Genomic DNA, 20,004 nt, shown 5'->3' on the forward strand with positions numbered 1-20,004 from the left:
TGTGTGTGTGTGTGTATGTGTGTGTGTGTGTGTGCGTGCGTGCGTGTAGAGCGATTCAGATCAAACTACTGGACCGATCTTTATGAAATTTGACATGAGAGTTCCTGGGATTGATATCCCCATACGTTTTTTTCATTTTTTTGATAAATGTCTTTGATGACGTCATATCCGGCTTTTCGTGAAAGTTGAGGCGGCACTGTCACGCCCTCATTTTTCAACCAAATTGGTTGAAATTTTGGTCAAGTAATCTTCGATGAAGCCCGGACTTCGGTATTGCATTTCAGCTTGGTGGCTTAAAAATTAATTAATGACTTTGGTCATTAAAAATCTGAAAATTGTAAAAAAAATATTTCTTTTATAAAACGATCCAAATTTACGTTTATCTTATTCTCCATCATTTGCTGATTCCAAAATCATATAAATATGTTATATTCGGATTAAAAACAAGCTCTGAAAATTAAATATATAAAAATTATTATCAAAATTAAATTGTCGAAATCAATTTAAAAACACTTTTATCTTAACCCTTGTGGGTTCCTGATTCCAAAAACATATAGATATGATATGTTTGGATTAAAAACACGCTCAGAAAGTTAAAACGAAGAGAGGTACAGAAAAGCGTGCTATCCTTCTTAGCGCAACTACTACCCCGCTCTTCTTGTCAATTTCACTGCCTTTGCCATGAGCGGTGGACTGACGATGCTACGAGTATTCGGTCTTGCTGAAAAATGGCATTGCGTTCAGTTTCATTCTGTGAGTTCGACAGCTACTTGACTAAATATTGTATTTTATGCTGTGCATAAAATCATTTTTGCATGTTCAGATGTGCGAGGATAGACAAGAATTTAAGATAAAAAGTTTTCCGAAACCGGACAATCAGCCAGCGCCAGCCAGCGCCACAGTCACCACCACAACCACATGAAACGTTCATTGCCAGTTTACGCTGAAAATGTTTATTGGTCGACACCACAGGTCGTTCATTTTCAGCGCAGATAATGCATACAAAATCAGTGGAATATTTTCATAAATTCCACAAAAACTATGATTGACATAATCATATACATTGGGTTGTACATTTGCATAAATTCCCCAAGAACAAAAATTGTCTTACACATCATAGATGGCATTGTCCACTATGTATTAGCTTACTGTTTTTTGTTCTTGTTTCCAGCTTCACCAACAAGCTGTCAAATTTTACTAGACTGGTCACCGGGTTACTTCCCTTTATCTACAGCTTTCTGCATCCGCTCATTAGACCATCATCAAAAAACTTATATTGGCAACTCTAAAAAACAATAAACATTGTGTTTTAGCCCAATTAAAGCACATCGATTAAATACATAATGTCTGTCATTCACCACCAATCCGGCGGTACGCGCCCATACAACTACGTTATGGTGGAGTAAGGGGATGGCGGTGGGGTTGAAAATTTTCGCACAGTTGTTTGGGACGTCTGGCACTGGCTACCGCAGATGCAGAAATGGCAGAGAGACTGATCTTGGGCCGGCTGGCCAATGGGAAGACGGCATTCCGCTCATTAGTTATGCATATGACCTGTGCTCTGGCACCGTCTATACACCACAATCTCGCTTCTCTTCACACCCAAAAATATCATTTATGCTGTGCATAAAATCATTTTTGCATGTTCAGATGTGCGAGGATAGACAAGAATTTAAGATAAAAAGTTTTCCGAAACCGGACAATCAGCCAGCGCCAGCCAGCGCCACAGTCACCACCACAACCACATGAAACGTTCATTGCCAGTTTACGCTGAAAATGTTTATTGGTCGACACCACAGGTCGTTCATTTTCAGCGCAGATAATGCATACAAAATCAGTGGAATATTTTCATAAATTCCACAAAAACTATGATTGACATAATCATATACATTGGGTTGTACATTTGCATAAATTCCCCAAGAACAAAAATTGTCTTACACATCATAGATGGCATTGTCCACTATGTATTAGCTTACTGTTTTTTGTTCTTGTTTCCAGCTTCACCAACAAGCTGTCAAATTTTACTAGACTGGTCACCGGGTTACTTCCCTTTATCTACAGCTTTCTGCATCCGCTCATTAGACCATCATCAAAAAACTTATATTGGCAACTCTAAAAAACAATAAACATTGTGTTTTAGCCCAATTAAAGCACATCGATTAAATACATAATGTCTGTCATTCACCACCAATCCGGCGGTACGCGCCACCACCTGATGACTCACATCAGGTACCGCCACCAATCAAACTCGACCTTTCTCGGAAAGTTGCACTGCACACTTTCTTATAATCCCAGGCTGCACTGCACACCTGTGATCCCATGTTAATGTTCTGCTGCACTGCACGCAGACATGTGCCTGACCTCCCCCTTTCTTGTTGCACTGCACACAGAGAGAAGCCCTACGTTTTACCTGATCTACCAGTTGTGAACCCTGATGTAAGACAAGAAAGCGTTAGAAGACCATCTGCCCGCCTGACGGATTTGAGCGTCCGATGCCCCGTTCCGAGCCATGTGGGAGGCACCCCCAATCCTAAAGCTATGCGATTTGAAGTTCTGTTTGGGCAGGCCACAAAATTGGAAAACCAACTGTAGTTGCTCGTTGAATTCCCTGGCCGTTATGGGTGCCCCCGACATAGCTCGGAACAACGGCCCCGTTGCGTTCCCACGAATGCTCATGTAGGCCCGCATGGCCTCTACCGCGCATGGGACGCCTGCCTTGGCTTTCTCTACGGTATGGGTAACTGGTTTTGCGCTAGATTTGAAATTGCGGAACGTTATGGTCAATGCCTGTCCGTCCAGTCGGACATCTCCCCTATGCAATACGTTTTCTGGTTCCCGGGATACCGCCATTTCCCCCACCCGCAATAATGAGTGAAAGGCCAAGGTGCACATAGCCCGGAAACGTATCTTCTCGTAGTTCTCCCCAATGGCCACCTCGCTCTTCTCCATAATTGAGTTAAGGATAGGGACAGTAATGGGCAACCTTGTATCCTTCCCTTTGTCACCCACCCTTTTGCACCCCTGCAGTAGTCTTTTGACAGTATAATCAATAGTGGGATCCCCTAACCCATTCAATTTATGGACGCAACTGATTGCTGAAACTGCGGACATCACCGTTGAAGCCGCCTTCCCTTCCTCATGCAACGAACCAATGTACAGACACACCGCTGCAGTGCTCATTGGCAAGGAAGTAGAAAACCCTCTCTGTTTCAGAAAACTAGTCACGCTCACCCAGGTCCTTCTATATGCTTGTTGTGTCCCTTTGGCGTACGAGGCTGTCAACAGCTCTCCTAGTCGCCTATCCCCCCCAATTGTTCTGGCAGAGGTGAAATCCCAACCGGAAGTGGCTCTGCATGTGGACACAGTTGCCGGAACCTCGTCATCGGAGTGTCCAGAGTGCCCAGCCATGCCTGAGTTGGATTTTCCACCCGTAGAGGTGGTCGATCCTGCGGGCGATGCCTCAGGCGCCGGCGTCTTGGCGGCCCGAATCTCCGCAATCTCCTTCCTCAGGGCCTTCTGCTCAGCAAGGAGCTGGGTTAGCGACTCCTTCACGCCCATTTCGTCCTCTCCTTCAGCCTCCTCGTCTCGAAACCTCTTCGGGGGCTGCTTTGAGGGACGCCCCGGTCGCTTGGTTGGACGCTTCGACATCCTGAAACATTTCAAAGGCCACTAAGCATCAGGGGCCTATTTTTTTTTTTTTTTTTTTTTTTTTTTTTTTTTTTTTTTTTTTTTTTTTTTTTTTTTTTTTTTTTTTTTTCTATATATATGCAGCACGGGCTGTACCAATAAAACATTCCCCATGAAATCACAACCGGTTCTACCAAAACCAGAACCAACAATGACGTCACTCCAGAAGCTGGAAAGGATATTCCCTCCTATTCCACTCCCGGCATCAAAGCTCTGCGTCTGGCGTCTTCGGTAGAACCCAACCACTTCAGTCTGGGAATAAACCTTGGTACCCCGTTCGTGCTGCATCTACACTCCTATTGTGGTTCTGCCATCAGCACGAGAGTACACCTAAGAAAACACTGTCAATCTGATCATGCAGCACGGGCTGTACCAATACACATTCCCCATGAAGTCACAACCGGTTCTACCAAACCAGAACCAACAATGACGTCACTCCAAAAGCTGGAAAGGATACCCCATCCTATTCCACTCCCGGCATCAAAGCTCTGCGTCTGGCGTCTTCGGTAGAACCCAACCACTTCAGTCTGGGAATAAACCTTGGTACCCCGTCCGTGCTGCATCTACCCCTATTGTGGTTCTGCCATCAGCACGAGAGGATACCGGCTATCACTATTAGCCCCCACTTCCCTCTCACCCGCTGAACAACCACAACACCTTCTTACCTCATTGGTCTATATGCCGACTGTCCAACAGAACTTTTCTCAGTGCTCTGTACAGTAGCATGTGCCCCGACCCTGACAGATGAATCCCATCTGCTAAAAAAATGTTTCTGATACTGAGCAAACTTCTCTGCTGGAGGGAAAGCCACGTAGTGGGGGAACAAACCCACTATCCTGTGTGCCGTTTTCAGCTGTTGGTGAAGAAGCCTATTCACCTCCCTGGCTATGTCATTGAAACCCCCCCAGCCACTGTATCTCTGTGTCATCCCTGACACCACCACTACTGAGTTTGCCCATGTTTGCACCCTCACACACAGATGCCACAGCTCACGAAACACTTTATTCGGTGTCGTTCCGGGAACAATATTATTGTCCCCCACCATTAGCACTATCACTCCCCATTTTTTCCGGGTGAAAATGGCCCTGTTCTGTTCTAGCATTGATTCAACGTCGCTTATTTTTCGGCCCCCTCTCCCATCGAATATCTGCTCAAAACCATCAAAACCTAAATCTGGCCGCACCCCCTCATCTGTGTTCACAAATCGCTGAAACCTCCACGTGAAAGAGTGCCCGACCACCGCACAACTTGTAAACATTTTCGCTCCCGCCGTCTTTCTTCACAAAGAAACTAGTCACGTGACCGAGCGATTCGCGTTGCCACTGCTCGGACCAATTTTAATGCCAGGAGAAGATGATACTGTCTTCTTTTCTCCCTGAACACTTTTACTGACGGCTGTCAGCTAATTGTACCATCACCGTCTACCTAGCTATCACCCTCGTTCCTTCGAGTGTCACTCCCGGCAAACGTGAAACCACTTGTTTCTGCCTACGGTGCCACGCTGTCTCCCAGTTTCCCAAACTCCAAACTTTCCTTGCAGACAACTAATTGGCCCCACTCGAGCCTATTACCGCTGTTTCGATCTCAATCGCCCCTCTCGACAATCAAGCAACAAAACAAAACAAAACAAGGTAAAAGTACGTGTACCTTCTCTTTCCAAAATCCTTGAAACGTTGAAAATTTTCGCACAGTTGTTTGGGACGTCTGGCACTGGCTACCGCAGATGCAGAAATGGCAGAGAGACTGATCTTGGGCCGGCTGGCCAATGGGAAGACGGCATTCCGCTCATTAGTTATGCATATGACCTGTGCTCTGGCACCGTCTATACACCACAATCTCGCTTCTCTTCACACCCAAAAATATCATTTCGCCTTACGCGACTTGTTTTCTTTCAAGTGGGTGGGTGTGTTGATGTGCTCTGTGTGTGTGTGTGTGTTTGTGTGAATGGGGGGGGGGGTGAAGGGGATGGTGGTTTTCTTGGGGGTGGGTGGGATAGGGTAAGAGTCTTGTTTCTTCTATTCTCGTGTTACTGCTTTGGTTTGATTATAACATTCAAAGGGCGATTATCGTTCTGGGAAATTTGTGAAGATTCTACTTCTTGGAGAAGAAAGTAGCAGTTTTTCCTGCCGAAGTATAGTCTTTAGAGAGAGTAGTAGTAGTATTAGTAGTAGTATTCGTAGTAGTATTCGTAGTAGTATTCGTAGTAGTAGTAGTAGTAGTAGTAGTAGTAGTAGTAGCAACTAGTAGTAGTAGTAGTAGTAGTGGTAGTATTCGTAGTAGTAGTAGTAGTAGTTGTATTAAGAGTAGCAGCATCAGTAGCAGTAGTTGCGATGGACGGTGGTAGTGATGAAGGTCGGGGTGACATCGGCGGTTATATGAATTGTGGCGGTTTTGACGGCGGTACACGAACACTTTCTGTTGCTTTTATTGAGCATTCGGCATTCTACACCAAAATACTCCAGGAAGCGCATCAATCCTACTACATATATATCCAAGTCTTCAACCGTGTGTTTTTGTCAGACACAAGAACGAGGCCAAAAACGCTCACAACAGAAACCGCAAGTGTTTGCTTAAGAACAAGTTACGATCAGTTCTCGTGTAGTTGCTGGCGCACGGACTTGCTTTACGATCCGGGCGACCCTCGTCGAAGGTTAGATCCCTTGCTTATTTCCGGTAAGCAGAGTTGCGTCCCGTCTTCTTCTGACGCAGTCGAGAATCATTCATTGTGGGCAACGGTTACTAAGCTCCGACGCTCTATCTGGAGATCTGTTTAAATCGTGTCGCCTCTTTGAATTATTTGATTCTTTTTTCTCCTGCAGGTCAAAAAGTGAAGCTAATGGTTTCTTTAACGTTGCGGAAGAAGAAGGAAGAAGAGGGAAAAAAAGAGAAAGGAGGAGTATTAGGAGGAGGAGGAGGAGGGGAAGAAGAAGAGGAGGAGGAGGAAGGAGAAGAGGAGGAAGAGGAGAAGAGGAGGAGGAGAAGAGGAGGAGAATGAGAAGGAAGGAGGAGGAGGAGGAGGAGGATGGAGAAGAAGAGGAGGAGGAGGAGGAGAAGAAGAGGAGGAGGAGGAGGAGAAGAAGAGGAGGAGGAGGAGGAGGAGGAGGAGAAGAATAGGAGGAGGAGGAGGAGGAGGAGGAGGAGGAAGAAGAAGAGGAGGAGGAGGAGGACGAGAAGAGGAGGAGGAGGAGGAGAAGAAGAAGAGGAGGAGGAGGAGCAGAAGAGGAGGAGGAGGAGAAGAAGAGGGGGAGGAGGAAGAATAAGAAGAGGAGGAGAAGGAGGAGAAGAAGAAGAAGAGGAGGAGGAGGAGGAGGAGGAGAAGAAGAAGAGGAGGAGGCCAGGAGGAGAAGAAGAAGAAGAGGAAGAAGAAGAGGAAGAAGAAGAAGAAGCGTGTGGGTCACTACAAAGACTGACTGACCACTGTCAAGAATAGGAAGCTGAGAGATGGTTCAGGCATATTACCAGAACAGGCGGACTCTCCAAGACCATCCTACAGGGCACACTGTGCGCGAAGAGGAGACAGGAACGACAGAGGTAAAGATGGACAGAAAACTTTCCAGAGTGGACCAGGAACAATATGACAACCCAGACGACTGGCCAAAGCCGAACGAACGAACGAACGAACTTTATTTTATAAGAATAAAGGTTTAAGGCACATTTGCCTTGTGTGACAACCTGTCCTTAAACAAATACTAAGCATATAACATTCACTAAAGAAGCATACAAATGGAAAGAAAGAAATTTTTTGGTAAAACAATAACAGTATAAAACCGACAAAGATTGACTGAGACAGCGGGTGCAGCGCTCGTCAGTGCAGAGACTCACGTCCCCAACGGGTTACGGGACCAGAGAGTTGTGAGCAATGAGATCACTAACAATGGTGTAATTCATGAAAATGGCTGCACATTTTGTCTCCATATGCTCAGTTTCAAGAGACATAGTTGTCTCCCTTTAAAGAAATGTTGCCTGGATGTTGTTTTTTCTAGTTCTAAACCCAATGTACAATGCAGGTGAACAAAAAATGAAAAAACAACAACTAACAACGGACTTTAAAAGTATTGTAAACTAAATAAACATAAACATGTTTAGATCAAAATATCTATGTTTTAACCATGCTTTCCGCGACTTGATTTTGTTTTGTGATGTTTCTTTGTTTCTTTGTTTCTTTGTTTCTTTCTTTTTTTCTTTTTCTTATTAGAGAACAAAGAACGTCTGAAATACAGACGGGGTTTGAGTAACTGTGTTGAGCAGTGATTTGAAAGACGTTACGAGAAACACAAATCGTATTACAGAAATAGTTGTTCTCCTTCGTTCGTTTTCCCACTTCGCCAAAAATTACTCACCGAGGAATAAAACCTTCTTCTCCCGAAAAGGTTTGCTGTAGTTTCTCAGACTAATCTGCTCCTTTGTGTGTGATTTGATGACTTATTACGGACGGAAAATCACAGACATTCACAACATGTTTTGTTTGGCCCGTACGCCGTTTGTGGTAAACCTATGTCATTTGACTCTGTGGGGCAGTTAGGGCGGTCTCTCTCCCAAGGCATCTCTCCATTGAACCCCCATCACCCCCGCCCCCCTTTATGATCGGTCTCCCTCGTACATCACCCCCCTCCCCCCCTCCCCCTCCCCCCCCTCCCCCCCCCCCCCTCATCACCACAATCCCGCCTTACCATGTCCCTTTCCCGTTGTCTGTGACCTCACGGGTTTGACAATGTAATTGTGTTGAATGTGTGTGTGTGTGTGTGTGTGTGTGTGTGTGTGTGTGTGTGTGTGTGTGTGTGTTTGTGTGTGTGTGTGTGTGTGTGTGTGTGTGTGTGTGTTTTCCCTATCATATATTCAACTATTTTCTTTGACATTGTTTTCGCGCTTTATGTAGTGTTATCGTCCGTTATGCATATATGACGACTCAAGCTTTTGGTATTTAGTATTCACAAGGGAGATGTTTCGGCAACTTTGGTTGGATTTCGGAACGATTTACGCCAATCCGAAATCGCTGGAAACTTTTCGCCGTGTTAGCAGTTGAATTGGTTCGCTGATTTTAAACCAACTTCTCCCTTTGAAGAAATGATACAAATTTAAGAAAAAAATCATTTAAGCAGTATGAGATTAAACATTGAAGCAATATCTGTTTCACGGGTAGAAGGGATACAATAATTATCTTCTTAAAAGAAATGACCGAGCCCGACAGACAGCAGCAGGGCATGTTCACTCGGTGTGTATGTTCAAGCTAACACGCATGTAAACGCCGTTAGGCCTGGCGCTCACATATGTAACTTCAGCAGGATAGACGACGCACTGCAGATTATCCCAGCCCGCTACACCAGGCCCTTCAATCAGGGGTGGGCTTATGATATGCTGGGTGATCTTAGAATAACCCTTTTTAGCGGATGAGCGTATGATACGAAGAGCGGGGCACGAGGTGAGTGTCTGCAGAAAAAATGTAATAACTCCTAAAATACTAATTATCCTGCAACCATATTACAGTTGTCAAAACCCGAAATGTAGCGCTACTTATTCACGTTGCTCTTTTTACAAAAAAATGCGTATCTATTGAATAACTATCCAAAACACAAGGCAGGTCGCTGATTTGTGGTCGGGTGCTCTTATGAAATACCCCCTGTGCGCTTATGATAGCTTGATTTTTCGGATCGGATGCGCTTATGACTGGTTTTTCGCTGCGCTGCTTAGTTCCCACTTTCTTGCTACCTTGTTGCTACTAAAACGTATACATAGAGAATACTACATGGCTTGCTGTGTCGTACCAGATTTACACGAGTTGTTTTTTTAAATATTGAACTGCGAGCGAAAGCGAGCTGTTCACTATTTGAAAAAGCAACGAGTGTAAATCTGGTACGACACAGCAAGCCATGTAGTATTCTGTTTATCCTACATACTGTACTTACGTGTATTTTACTGAAAATGTCCTGCATTCGAGGCAGCTAAATTGAAGACGCTTGTTTTGGAACCTCGATCTCTTCCAAAGCCTCGTGCAATCTATTACGTCAAAGCAAAGAATCGTCACTCTGAAAGTGTGGCGTGACGTGTTAGTTCTAAAGATTCATCGAGGGTAATTAGCGAGCACAATTTGTGTTTCTATAATGACGTTTGTCTCGGTGACTTTGGCATCATAAGCAGTGAAAAAACAGGTCCCTGCCAGACTTGCTTGACATGACCTCATTTACATGATATACACACGTGTGATTTGAACGATTATTATCTCACGGGTGTCTCTCTCACGTATGTAGGATAAACATTATTTTATTTAGCCCTTTGCCGCGACAAGGTTTGCCGATACCGGCACTTGTCTAGACAGTGACGTCATTCATAGATGACACCAATCATAAATGACGTTTGTCAAGGGAACTTATGCTTTCAAGTGTTGCTGCTTCCAGTGACAGGAAGGTATAGAGATAATATAGTTCTCTGCTTCACCAAATGTACGACCAATAGTGAGATGTTTTGTGTCTTTTTATATTTAGTCAAGTTTTGACTAAATATTTTAACATCGAGGGGGAATCGAAACGAGGGTCGTGGTGTATGTGCGTGTGTGCGTGCGTGTGTGTGTGCGTGCGTGTGTGTGTGTGTGTAGAGCGATTCAGACTAAACTACTGGACCGATCTTTATGAAATTTGACATGAGAGTTCCTGGGTATGAAATCCCCGAACGTTTTTTTCATTTTTTTGATAAATGTCTTTGATGACGTCATATCCGGCTTTTCGTGAAAGTTGAGGCGGCACTGTCACGCCCTCATTTTTCAACCAAATTGGTTGAAATTTTGGTCAAGTAATCTTCGACGAAGCCCGGGGTTCGTTATTGCATTTCAGCTTGGTGGCTTAAAAATTAATTAATGACTTTGGTCATTAAAAATCTGAAAATTGTAAAAAAAAAATAAAAATTTATAAAACGATCCAAATTTACGTTTATCTTATTCTCCATTATTTGCTGATTCCAAAAACATATAAATATGTTATATTCGGATTAAAAACAAGCTCTGAAAATTAAATATATAAAAATTATTATCAAAATTAAATTGTCCAAATCAATTTAAAAACACTTTCATCTTATTCCTTGTCGGTTCCTGATTCCAAAAACATATACATATGATATGTTTGGATTAAAAACACGCTCAGAAAGTTAAAACAAAGAGAGGTACAGAAAAGCGTGCTATCCTTCTTAGCGCAACTACTACCCCGCTCTTCTTGTCAATTTCACTGCCTTTGCCATGAGCGGTGGACTGACGATGCTACGAGTATACGGTCTTGCTGAAAAATGGCAGCTACTTGACTAAATATTGTATTTTCGCCTTACGCGACTTGTTATACTTCCTACTAATACTGCCGACAAACTAGCCAGAATTGCACTATTGCGCCTAGACAGAAAAAGGGTTAGACAAAAATGCAGCCTCAATGACATCTCTCAATTATTTCACGCTCATTATCCTAGCTAAAACACACACCACTTTCTTAAAGGAATGTTGATTTGAAAACAAAAACACTAATAGGGTTTGAGATGCGTTCTGTTTGTAGATGGAGTATTCTGGGATCATGGACGGCAGTGGTATTGACCTGGACATATCTCAGGAGATTCAAGTGGAAACTACCCAGGCTGACCCAGGACCACCCCCAGCCAGCAGCACGCCTGCGAAGCCTGCGAAGAAGGACAGGGGGAAGACTCACCTGTGTACCGCTTGTGGAAACACCTACACAAGCCTGTACAAGCACTTGCCAAATCTCCGGCGACATATCAGGGCTACTCACGAAGAGGGTTTCCAGTGTTTCATCTGTAAAAAGGCGCTAGTTAGTCAAGTCGCGCTGGAGTCTCACTTGAACGGCCATGAAAAGAAGAAGCCATTCAGCTGTGCTGCCTGTAAGAAGACTTACCAGAGCAGGACCAGTGCGATGAATGCCCCAAAGTGTGCCCATCGAAGAAGGCTTTAACTCAGCACAGGCTGAAGCATGCACCAATGCCAGAGTTTCGGTGCCAGTTTTGTGGCGTGGAGTTCAAGTTCAGACAGGGAAGAGGTTATTCACAAAATAGTTAACCGCACTAGGAGTGTGCTCTTGGGGATGTTTATCGTCATTCTGAGACACTGGCGTAGGCTCTTGAGCCTCTTGATTGCCATTCTGAGATGCTGGAGTAAGCCCAATGGAATTTGGAATTTTATCCACTATTATTTTGTTTTGATCGGTTACAACTATTTTGCAGCCTTTCTCAGCGCACTCTTTTGGTGAAAAATCAAATGTTTTTGTTCATAGCCTCCGCTTGCCTGTCTCCGTGTTAAGCTGAACAAAACAATACCGAAGCTTATGTGCTTCATGTTTATCAACTGTGTGGGTTATGATTTCTTTGAAGATGGAGAACCCTTCTCCACAATGGTAAGGCCAAAAAAAAATAGTCTGTTTACGGTAACCCGACCGACCCTATTTTTTCGCGCGACCCTAGACTTTTTTTTTTGGGCATTTGGGGGGAAAAAAAAGTAAAAATATGGTTTTTTTGGAAAAGAAAAAAAAATCCCGACCTACCGTTCCTATTTTTCTGGCCTATTTTACCGTAAACAGACCTCTTTTTTTTGGCCTAACATCTATAATCCATGATCTGTAAAATGAGAACATTTAATTAAGATCATTCAGGTCATCAAGCAAAAAACTAGGCAGCGCAGCGAAAAACCAGTCATAAGCGCATCCGATCCGAAAAATTCAAGCTATCATAAGCGCACAGGGGGTATTTCATAAGAGCACCCGACCACAAATCAGCGACCTGCCTTGTGTTTTGGATAGTTATTCAATAGATACGCATTTTTTGTAAAAAGAGCAACGTGAATAAGTAGCGCTACATTTCGGGTTTTGACAACTGTAATATGGTTGCAGGATAATTAGTATTTTAGGAGTTATTACATTTTTTCTGCAGACACTTACCTCGTGCCCCGCACTTCGTATCATACGCTCATCCGCTAAAAAGGGTTATTCTAAGATCACCCAGCATATCATAAGCCCACTCCTGATTGAAGGGCCTGTACACGTTGAAAGACAAACAGGCCAAGTAGGCCTACTCGTCATAATCCCCATCGCAGCATCTATATATATATACGACTAGTGTCTGTCTGTCTGTCTGTCTGTCTGTGTGTCTGTGCGCGATGCGCGGCCAAGGTTCTCGATGGATCTGCTTCAAATTTGGTGGGCTTATTCAGAGAGACCCCGGACACAACCTCATCGATGAGATATTTCAACAAGTGCTCTCAGCGCGCAGCGCGGAACCGATTTTGGTTCCACCTCAGCTATTTTGGTTCCACCTCAGCTTACCCGGGCCCCCATACCGACACACCATAGCCGCTACACCACATCACAACGCCAAAGTTCTCGGTGGATCTTTTTCAAATTTGGACACCGTATTCAGCTACACCCCGGACACAATATCATCGATGAGATATTTCAACACGGGCTCTCAGCGCGCAGCGCTGAACTCATTTTCGTTTTTGCGTTCATTTCACCATTATAAGTAACTCTTCCTTATCTTCTCCAGTGTTTGGCGTTTATCTCCCTTCCTTCGTGTGGCTTTCCCGTTCAGTTCTAAGTTACTATTACTATTTTTAGAATGTCACTGCGCTGTCCACTGCGCTGTCCACAACGCTTCCCTTGCACCCGTAAGTTGTTCTTACTGTCAAAGTGAAAAGGTCGAATCAATTTATAGCCACGCGAAAAATACACTCTCACCTATCTCTATATATTTATAGATACAGATATGCATATATATACGGCTTCTCTGTGTGTGTGTGTGTTTGTGTGTGTGTGTAGGCAAAAACCTATGTATTATAGAGTTCTGTTTGTGATGGGGTCTAGCGGCTTTTGTCTGTCTGTATGTTCTGGCATGTGAGAAGCCACAGCAGATAATATAGGGCTAAGAAATAAGCTCTAAAATTCTCAATCCCGTTTGACAGGACTTCGCCTTTCAAAGGTGATTGTGGTGAACCGCCACGCTGTCTGTCTCTGTCGCACCGTTCACCCCAAATTCCCGTTTCTGAGGTACTATTTTTAGAATGTCACTGCGCTGTCCAGAACGCTTCCCTTGCACCCGTAAGTTGTTCGTACTGTCAAAGTGAAAAGGTCGAATCAATTTATAGCCACGCAAAAAATACACTCACCTATCTCTATATATTTATAGATATAGATATACATATTATATATATACGGCTTCTCTGTGTGTGTGTTTGTGTGTGTGTGTGGGAAAAAACCTGTTGATTGTAGAGTTCTGTTTGTGATGGGGTCTAGCGGCTTTTGTCTGTCTGTATGTTCTGGCATTTGAGAAGCCACAACAGAAAATATAGGGCTAAGAAATAAGCTCTAAAATTCTCAATCCCGTGTGACAGGACTTCGCTTGCATGAACCGCCACGCTGTCTGTCTCTGTCTCGCGATTCACCCCGGCGAAGCCGGGTATTCCTCTAGTCAATAATATGCAGTGCGTCGTCTGTGCCGCTGAAACTGCGCATGTATATTCTGCCCGTAATGGATCAGTGACGATTGACACGATTATTTGAACCTACAGGAAGGTATCTTTATAAAATCAATGACATTGGACCTTACACTGGGTGGCACGTCTATAGATGTCTCTTAGGTATTCGGCGGTGGAACCACAGAGAAGATTAATGTGTATTAGTAAAAACATGCAGTCGTTTTGCATGGCGAACGTTCTGGACAACGTCGTGAATTCTAAATAAGCTCATCGAAACCTAATTTTAGCTCTGCTGACTCGCTGCTTTGAAGAAACCCAGAAACAAAACGGTGTCGGGATTCTTTAAACATTCATGAAGTCCTAAAAATACGATTTTTTCTTTTTACCTTTTTTGATAGTTTTTTGACTAAATGTTTTAACATAGAGGGGGGAATCGAGACGAGGGTCGTGGTGTATGTGTGTGTGTGTGTGTGTGTGTCTGTGTGTGTGTGTGTGTGTGTGTGTAGAGCGATTCAGACTAAACTACTGGACCGATCTTTATGAAATTTGACATGAGAGTTCCTGGGTATGAAATCCCCGAACGTTTTTTTCATTTTTTTGATAAATGTCTTTGATGACGTCATATCCGGCTTTTCGTGAAAGTTGAGGCGGCACTGTCACGCCCTCATTTTTCAACCAAATTGGTTGAAAGTTTGGTCAAGTAATCTTCGACGAAGCCCGGACTTCGGTATTGCATTTCAGCTTGGTGGCTTAAAAATTAATTTATGACTTTGGTCATTAAAAATCTGAAAATTGTAAAAAAAAATAAAAATTTATAAAACGATCCAAATTTACGTTTATCTTATTCTCCATCATTTGCTGATTCCAAAAACATATAAATATGTTATATTCGGATTAAAAGCAAGCTCTGAAAATTAAATATATAAACATTATTATCAAAATTAAATTGTCGAAATCAATTTAAAAACACTTTCATCTTATTCCTTGTCGGTTCCTGATTCCAAAACCATATAGATATGATATGTTTGGATTAAAAACACGCTCAGAAAGTTAAAACAAAGAGAGGTACAGAAAAGCATGCTATCCTTCTTAGCGCAACTACTACCCCGCTCTTCTTGTCAATTTCACTGCCTTTGCCATGAGCGGTGGACTGACGATGCTACGAGTATACGGTCTTGCTGAAAAATGGCATTGCGTTCAGTTTCATTCTGTGAGTTTGACAGCTACTTGACTAAATATTGTATTTTCGCCTTACGCGACTTGTTACCTTTTTTGATAGTTGTTTGACTAAATGTTTTAACATAGAGGGGGGAATCGAGACGAGGGTCGAGGTGTATGTGTGTGTGTGTGTGTGTGTGTGTGTGTGTGTGTGTGTGTGTGTGTGTTTGTCTGAGTTTGCATGCCTGTGTCTGTGTGTCTGTCTGTGTGTCTGTCTGTCTGTCTGTCTGTCTGTCTGTCTGTCTGTCTGTGTGTGTAGAGCGATTCAGAGTAAACTACTGGACCGATCTTCATGAAACTTTACATGAGAGTTCCTGGGAATGATATCCCCAGACATTTTTTCATTTTTTCGAAAAATGTCTTTATGACGTCATATCCGGCTTTTTGTAAAAGTTGAGGCGGCACTGTCACACCCTCATTTTCCATTGAAATTGATTGAAATTTTAGCCAAGCAATCTTCGACGCAGGCCGGACTGTATTGCATTTCAGCTTGGAGGCTTAAAAATCAATTAATGAGTTTGGTCATTAAAAATCAGAAAATTGTGATTAAAATGTTTTTGTTATAAAACGATCCAAAAACAATTTCATCTTATTTTTCGTTATTTTCTGATTCCAAAAACATATAAATATGTTTCATTTGGATTAAAAACAAGCTCTGAAAATTAAAAATATGAAAATTATGATTAAAATTAAATTTTCGAAATCGATTTAAAAACATTTTTAACTTATTCCTTGTCGGTTCCTGATTCCAAAAACATATGGATATGATATGTTTGGATTAAAAACAAACTCAGAAAGTTAAACAGAATAGAGATACAGAAAAGCGTGCTATCCTGCTCAGCGCAACCACTACCGCGCTATTCTGGTTTGTCAATTTCACTGCCTTTGCCACGAACGGTGGTCTGACGAAACTACGAGAATACGGTCTTCTTGAAAAAATGCAGTGCGTTCAGTTTCATTCTGTGAGTTCGACAGCTTGACTAAATGTTGTATTTTCGCCTTACCCGCGACTTGTTTTACTCTTTTTTTTTTAGTATACTGCTAATATGTGCGGGGTGAACTATATCTACACTGAACTCTATCAAGCAGACAGAGAAATAGCTGCACTGCTTCTTTTCCTTGTCATTCCGTGGGATGACCAAAAAAATAAAAATAAAAAAATTTCATATTATATCATGTTTCAATGTAAAACCATCGCAGCTTTTACTGAATGAGTTCAAGATATTCTAACGGCATTTTTTGTCCAGCAATTTATTTTGAAAAGCAAAATTCATAGACACCTTTTATGCCCTGGACGAGATGACACATTACCATGGTCCATGACACAAACTCAGGCCGAACGAGTCATACACGATTTAGCAAGGCGAGTCCTTGGATAGAACACTTGATGTTTTGACTGAACTTCGCAATTTTTTTTCTTCTATAATGACGTTTGTCTCGGTGACTTTGGCATCATAAGCAGTGGAAAAACAGGTCCCTGCCAGACTTGCTTGACATGACCTCAGTTACATGATATTGACACGTGTGATTTGAACGATTATTATCTCACGAGTGTCTCTCTCACGTATGTAGGATAAATGTGGCTTCAGAGGCCGACTAAAACGCATAAATAGTCGGCTGGCCGGGACTACAAAAAAATGCATTTTTGTGTGTTCACAAAAAACGAAAACAAAAAGCTTGTTCGGGTCTGTGGCGGTTTACACTGTGGTTTACATGGAAAGGAGGGCCGCTTTGACATGCGCAGTAAGAGCCTAGTTTATGTTAATGCCAGCATGACTTTCAACCTGTGTGATCTTTGTCAAGATTAGCACCTCGTGCAAGTGTTATTTAATCTTGCATCACTTCCTCTGCAATACATTTATCTGACAGAACCCACGAAACAAGGGCTTTATGTCCCCTGTAATGTCGGTGTAATCTTGCCATTTTGGTTGCAATCCCAAACAGATCCGTGATTACGTTGAAATAAAGAACTTCCCTTAAACTTAAAAGATTACCTTAAACACAATACCCTTTCAGATCAGGCGAAGATATGTCCTCCTCCCCCACCACCGCCATTTCCAAACTGACAAGGCAAGGCCAGGCAAAGCAAGGAAGAATTTATTTTTAAAACACCCAAATAGGGTTACACGAATTAGGAAATAAAGAATACAATAAACACAACAAAAAAGAAATATAATAATGGGCCACAACACTTCGTAATTAAAAACCAAAGAGATGGTCAAACTGGATTAATAACTTATTGATTATAATCACAAATGTGTTTACAGGATAGATATTTTTAAGAAAAGACATGAACAAATCATCAGAATTCTTTCGTAAGACATAAGACATAAGATCATTTGTTGTCCATACCATTAATTACAATAGATGGAAAAGCGTAGTTCATCTGCTCTTAAAACAACCAAAACAACACATGACAACAACCTTAAAAAACAAAAATAAAATAAATAAAACATATACGAAGTAACAACTGTTTCCTCAAATGTAAACAAGTCGCGTAAGGCGAAAATACAATATTTAGTCAAGTAGCTGTCGAACTCACAGAATGAAACTGAACGCAATGCAACGCAGCAAGACCGTATACTCGTAGTCCACCGCTCACGGCATAGGCAGTGAAATTGACAAGAAGAGCGGGGTAGTGGTTACGCTATGCTGCATAGCACGCTTTTCTGTACCTCTCTTCGTTTTAACTTTCTGAGCGTGTTTTTAATCCAAACATATCATATCTATATGTTTTTGGAATCAGGAACCGACAAGGAATAAGATGAAACTGTTTTTAAATTGATTTGGAACATTTAATTTTGATAATAATTTTTATATATTTAATTTTCAGAGCTTGTTTTTAATCCGAATATAACATATTTATATGTTTTTGGAATCAGCAAATGATGGAGAATAAGATAAACGTAAATTTGGATCGTTTTATAAATTTTTATTTTTTTTTACAATTTTCAGATTTTTAATGACCAAAGTCATTAATAAATTTTTAAGCCACCAAGCTGAAATGCAATACCGAACCCCGGGCTTCGTCGAAGATTACTTGACCAAACTTTCAACCAATTTGGTTGAAAAATGAGGGCGTGACAGTGCCGCCTCAACTTTCACGAAAAGCCGGATATGACGTCATCAAAGACATTTATCAAAAAAATGAAAAAAAACGTTCGGGGATTTCATACCCAGGAACTCTCATGTCAAATTTCATAAAGATCGGTCCAGTAGTTTAGTCTGAATCGCTCTACACACACACACACACACACACACACACACACGCACAGACAGACAGACACACATACACCATACCCTCGTTTCGATTCCCCCTCGATGTTAAAATATTTAGTCATAACTTGACTAAATATAAAAAAACCAAGAAATTCCTACGAGGTAGGAAAAACACCCCCGTCAAAGGGAAATAACCTTCTCAGTTGGTGGCAGTGACTGAGTGAGAATGGTTATTTCCTCAAAGGGAAATAACCTTCTCAGTTGGTGGCAGTGACTGAGTGAGAATGGTTATTTCCTCAAAGGGAAATAACCTTCTCAGTTGGTGGCAGTGACTGAGTGAGAATGGTTATTTCCCTTTGACCATTAATATTTCGCTCTATAAGTCCTTGTATAATTTTAATCCACCAATAACTCCCTAACCTTCTCAGTTGGTGGCAGTGACTGAGTGAGAATGGTTATTTCCTCAAAGGGAAATAACCTTCTCAGTTGGTGGCAGTGACTGAGTGAGAATGGTTATTTCCCTTTGACCATGAAGATGTCCCTCTATAAGTCCTTGTATAATTTTAATCCACCAATAACTCCCTAACCGTGTGTTTGACTGGTCCCAATTTTTGTAAGGACCGTCTCAGGAATGTATAGAACCTGTTCACCAAGTTTGGTGACGATCGGTCCGTTCATTCTTGAGATCTATATGCGAACACACACAAACAAACAAACAAACACATCGACCGAAACCTATACACACCCCTATACCGGGGGTGTAAATACACTGAATTATATAATGACATTCATCTCCCTGTTCTCGAGACAGGCATTTACCACGTATTCTAAATATTAAATATTTTGCCTTGACACATTTTGCTTACAGATATGTACTTTGTACAGACAGTTGACTTGAAGAAACCTCCACGAGCGACAAATTAACATTGGGTGTGTGCAATTTGTTTTTGTTAGTGAGTAAAGATCTCTTTTTCAAATTTCCTCAGATTTTGTGGAGAACTTAAAAGGGTGTTTCACCGTATCCCCTTCATACACAAGTCTCTTCTACGGTCTCTCTCCATCTCTCTCTCTCTCTCTCTCTCTCTCTCTCTCTCTCTCTCTCTCTCTCTCTCTCTCTCTCTCTCTCTCTCTCTCTCTCTCTCTCTCGCTTCTTTATCATCACGTGCTGAAGTTTTCTGACCTCCTTTTGTTGGTAAACTTTTTAACTATTTAATTTTTAATTTTTCAATTTTATCATTGTGTGTCTGTGTGTCCCAAGGACAGATTGTAAGAAAAGGCGTAGCCTTAAATCTTAATCCTTGTTAAATAAAGTTCAATTCAATTCAATTCGCTTTCGCGATCTCTCGACCCCCCTTCTCTCTCTCTCTCGCTTTCGCGCTCTCTCGACCCCTATCTCTCTCTCTCTCTCTCTCTCTCTCTCTCTCTCTCTCTCT

General features: G+C 42.2%; 1 protein-coding gene across 1 annotated transcript; it reads right to left on the reverse strand.

Moving 5' to 3' along the window:
- Positions 1–930: 930 nt before the first annotated feature.
- LOC138971788 (uncharacterized) lies at positions 931–5,556 on the reverse strand. Its single transcript, XM_070344600.1, has 2 exons — positions 5,335–5,556; positions 931–3,649 (listed from the first exon to the last, which is right to left on the reverse strand). The coding sequence occupies exon 2, from the start codon at positions 3,646–3,648 to the stop codon at positions 2,416–2,418; it is 1,233 nt and encodes a 410-aa protein (XP_070200701.1). The 5' UTR covers position 3,649; positions 5,335–5,556; the 3' UTR covers positions 931–2,415.
- Between the last annotated feature and the right edge of the window lie 14,448 nt (positions 5,557–20,004).

The sequence above is a fragment of the Littorina saxatilis genome, linkage group LG7 (assembly GCF_037325665.1).
Source record: "Littorina saxatilis isolate snail1 linkage group LG7, US_GU_Lsax_2.0, whole genome shotgun sequence".
Taxonomy (NCBI): Eukaryota; Metazoa; Mollusca; class Gastropoda; order Littorinimorpha; family Littorinidae; genus Littorina; species Littorina saxatilis.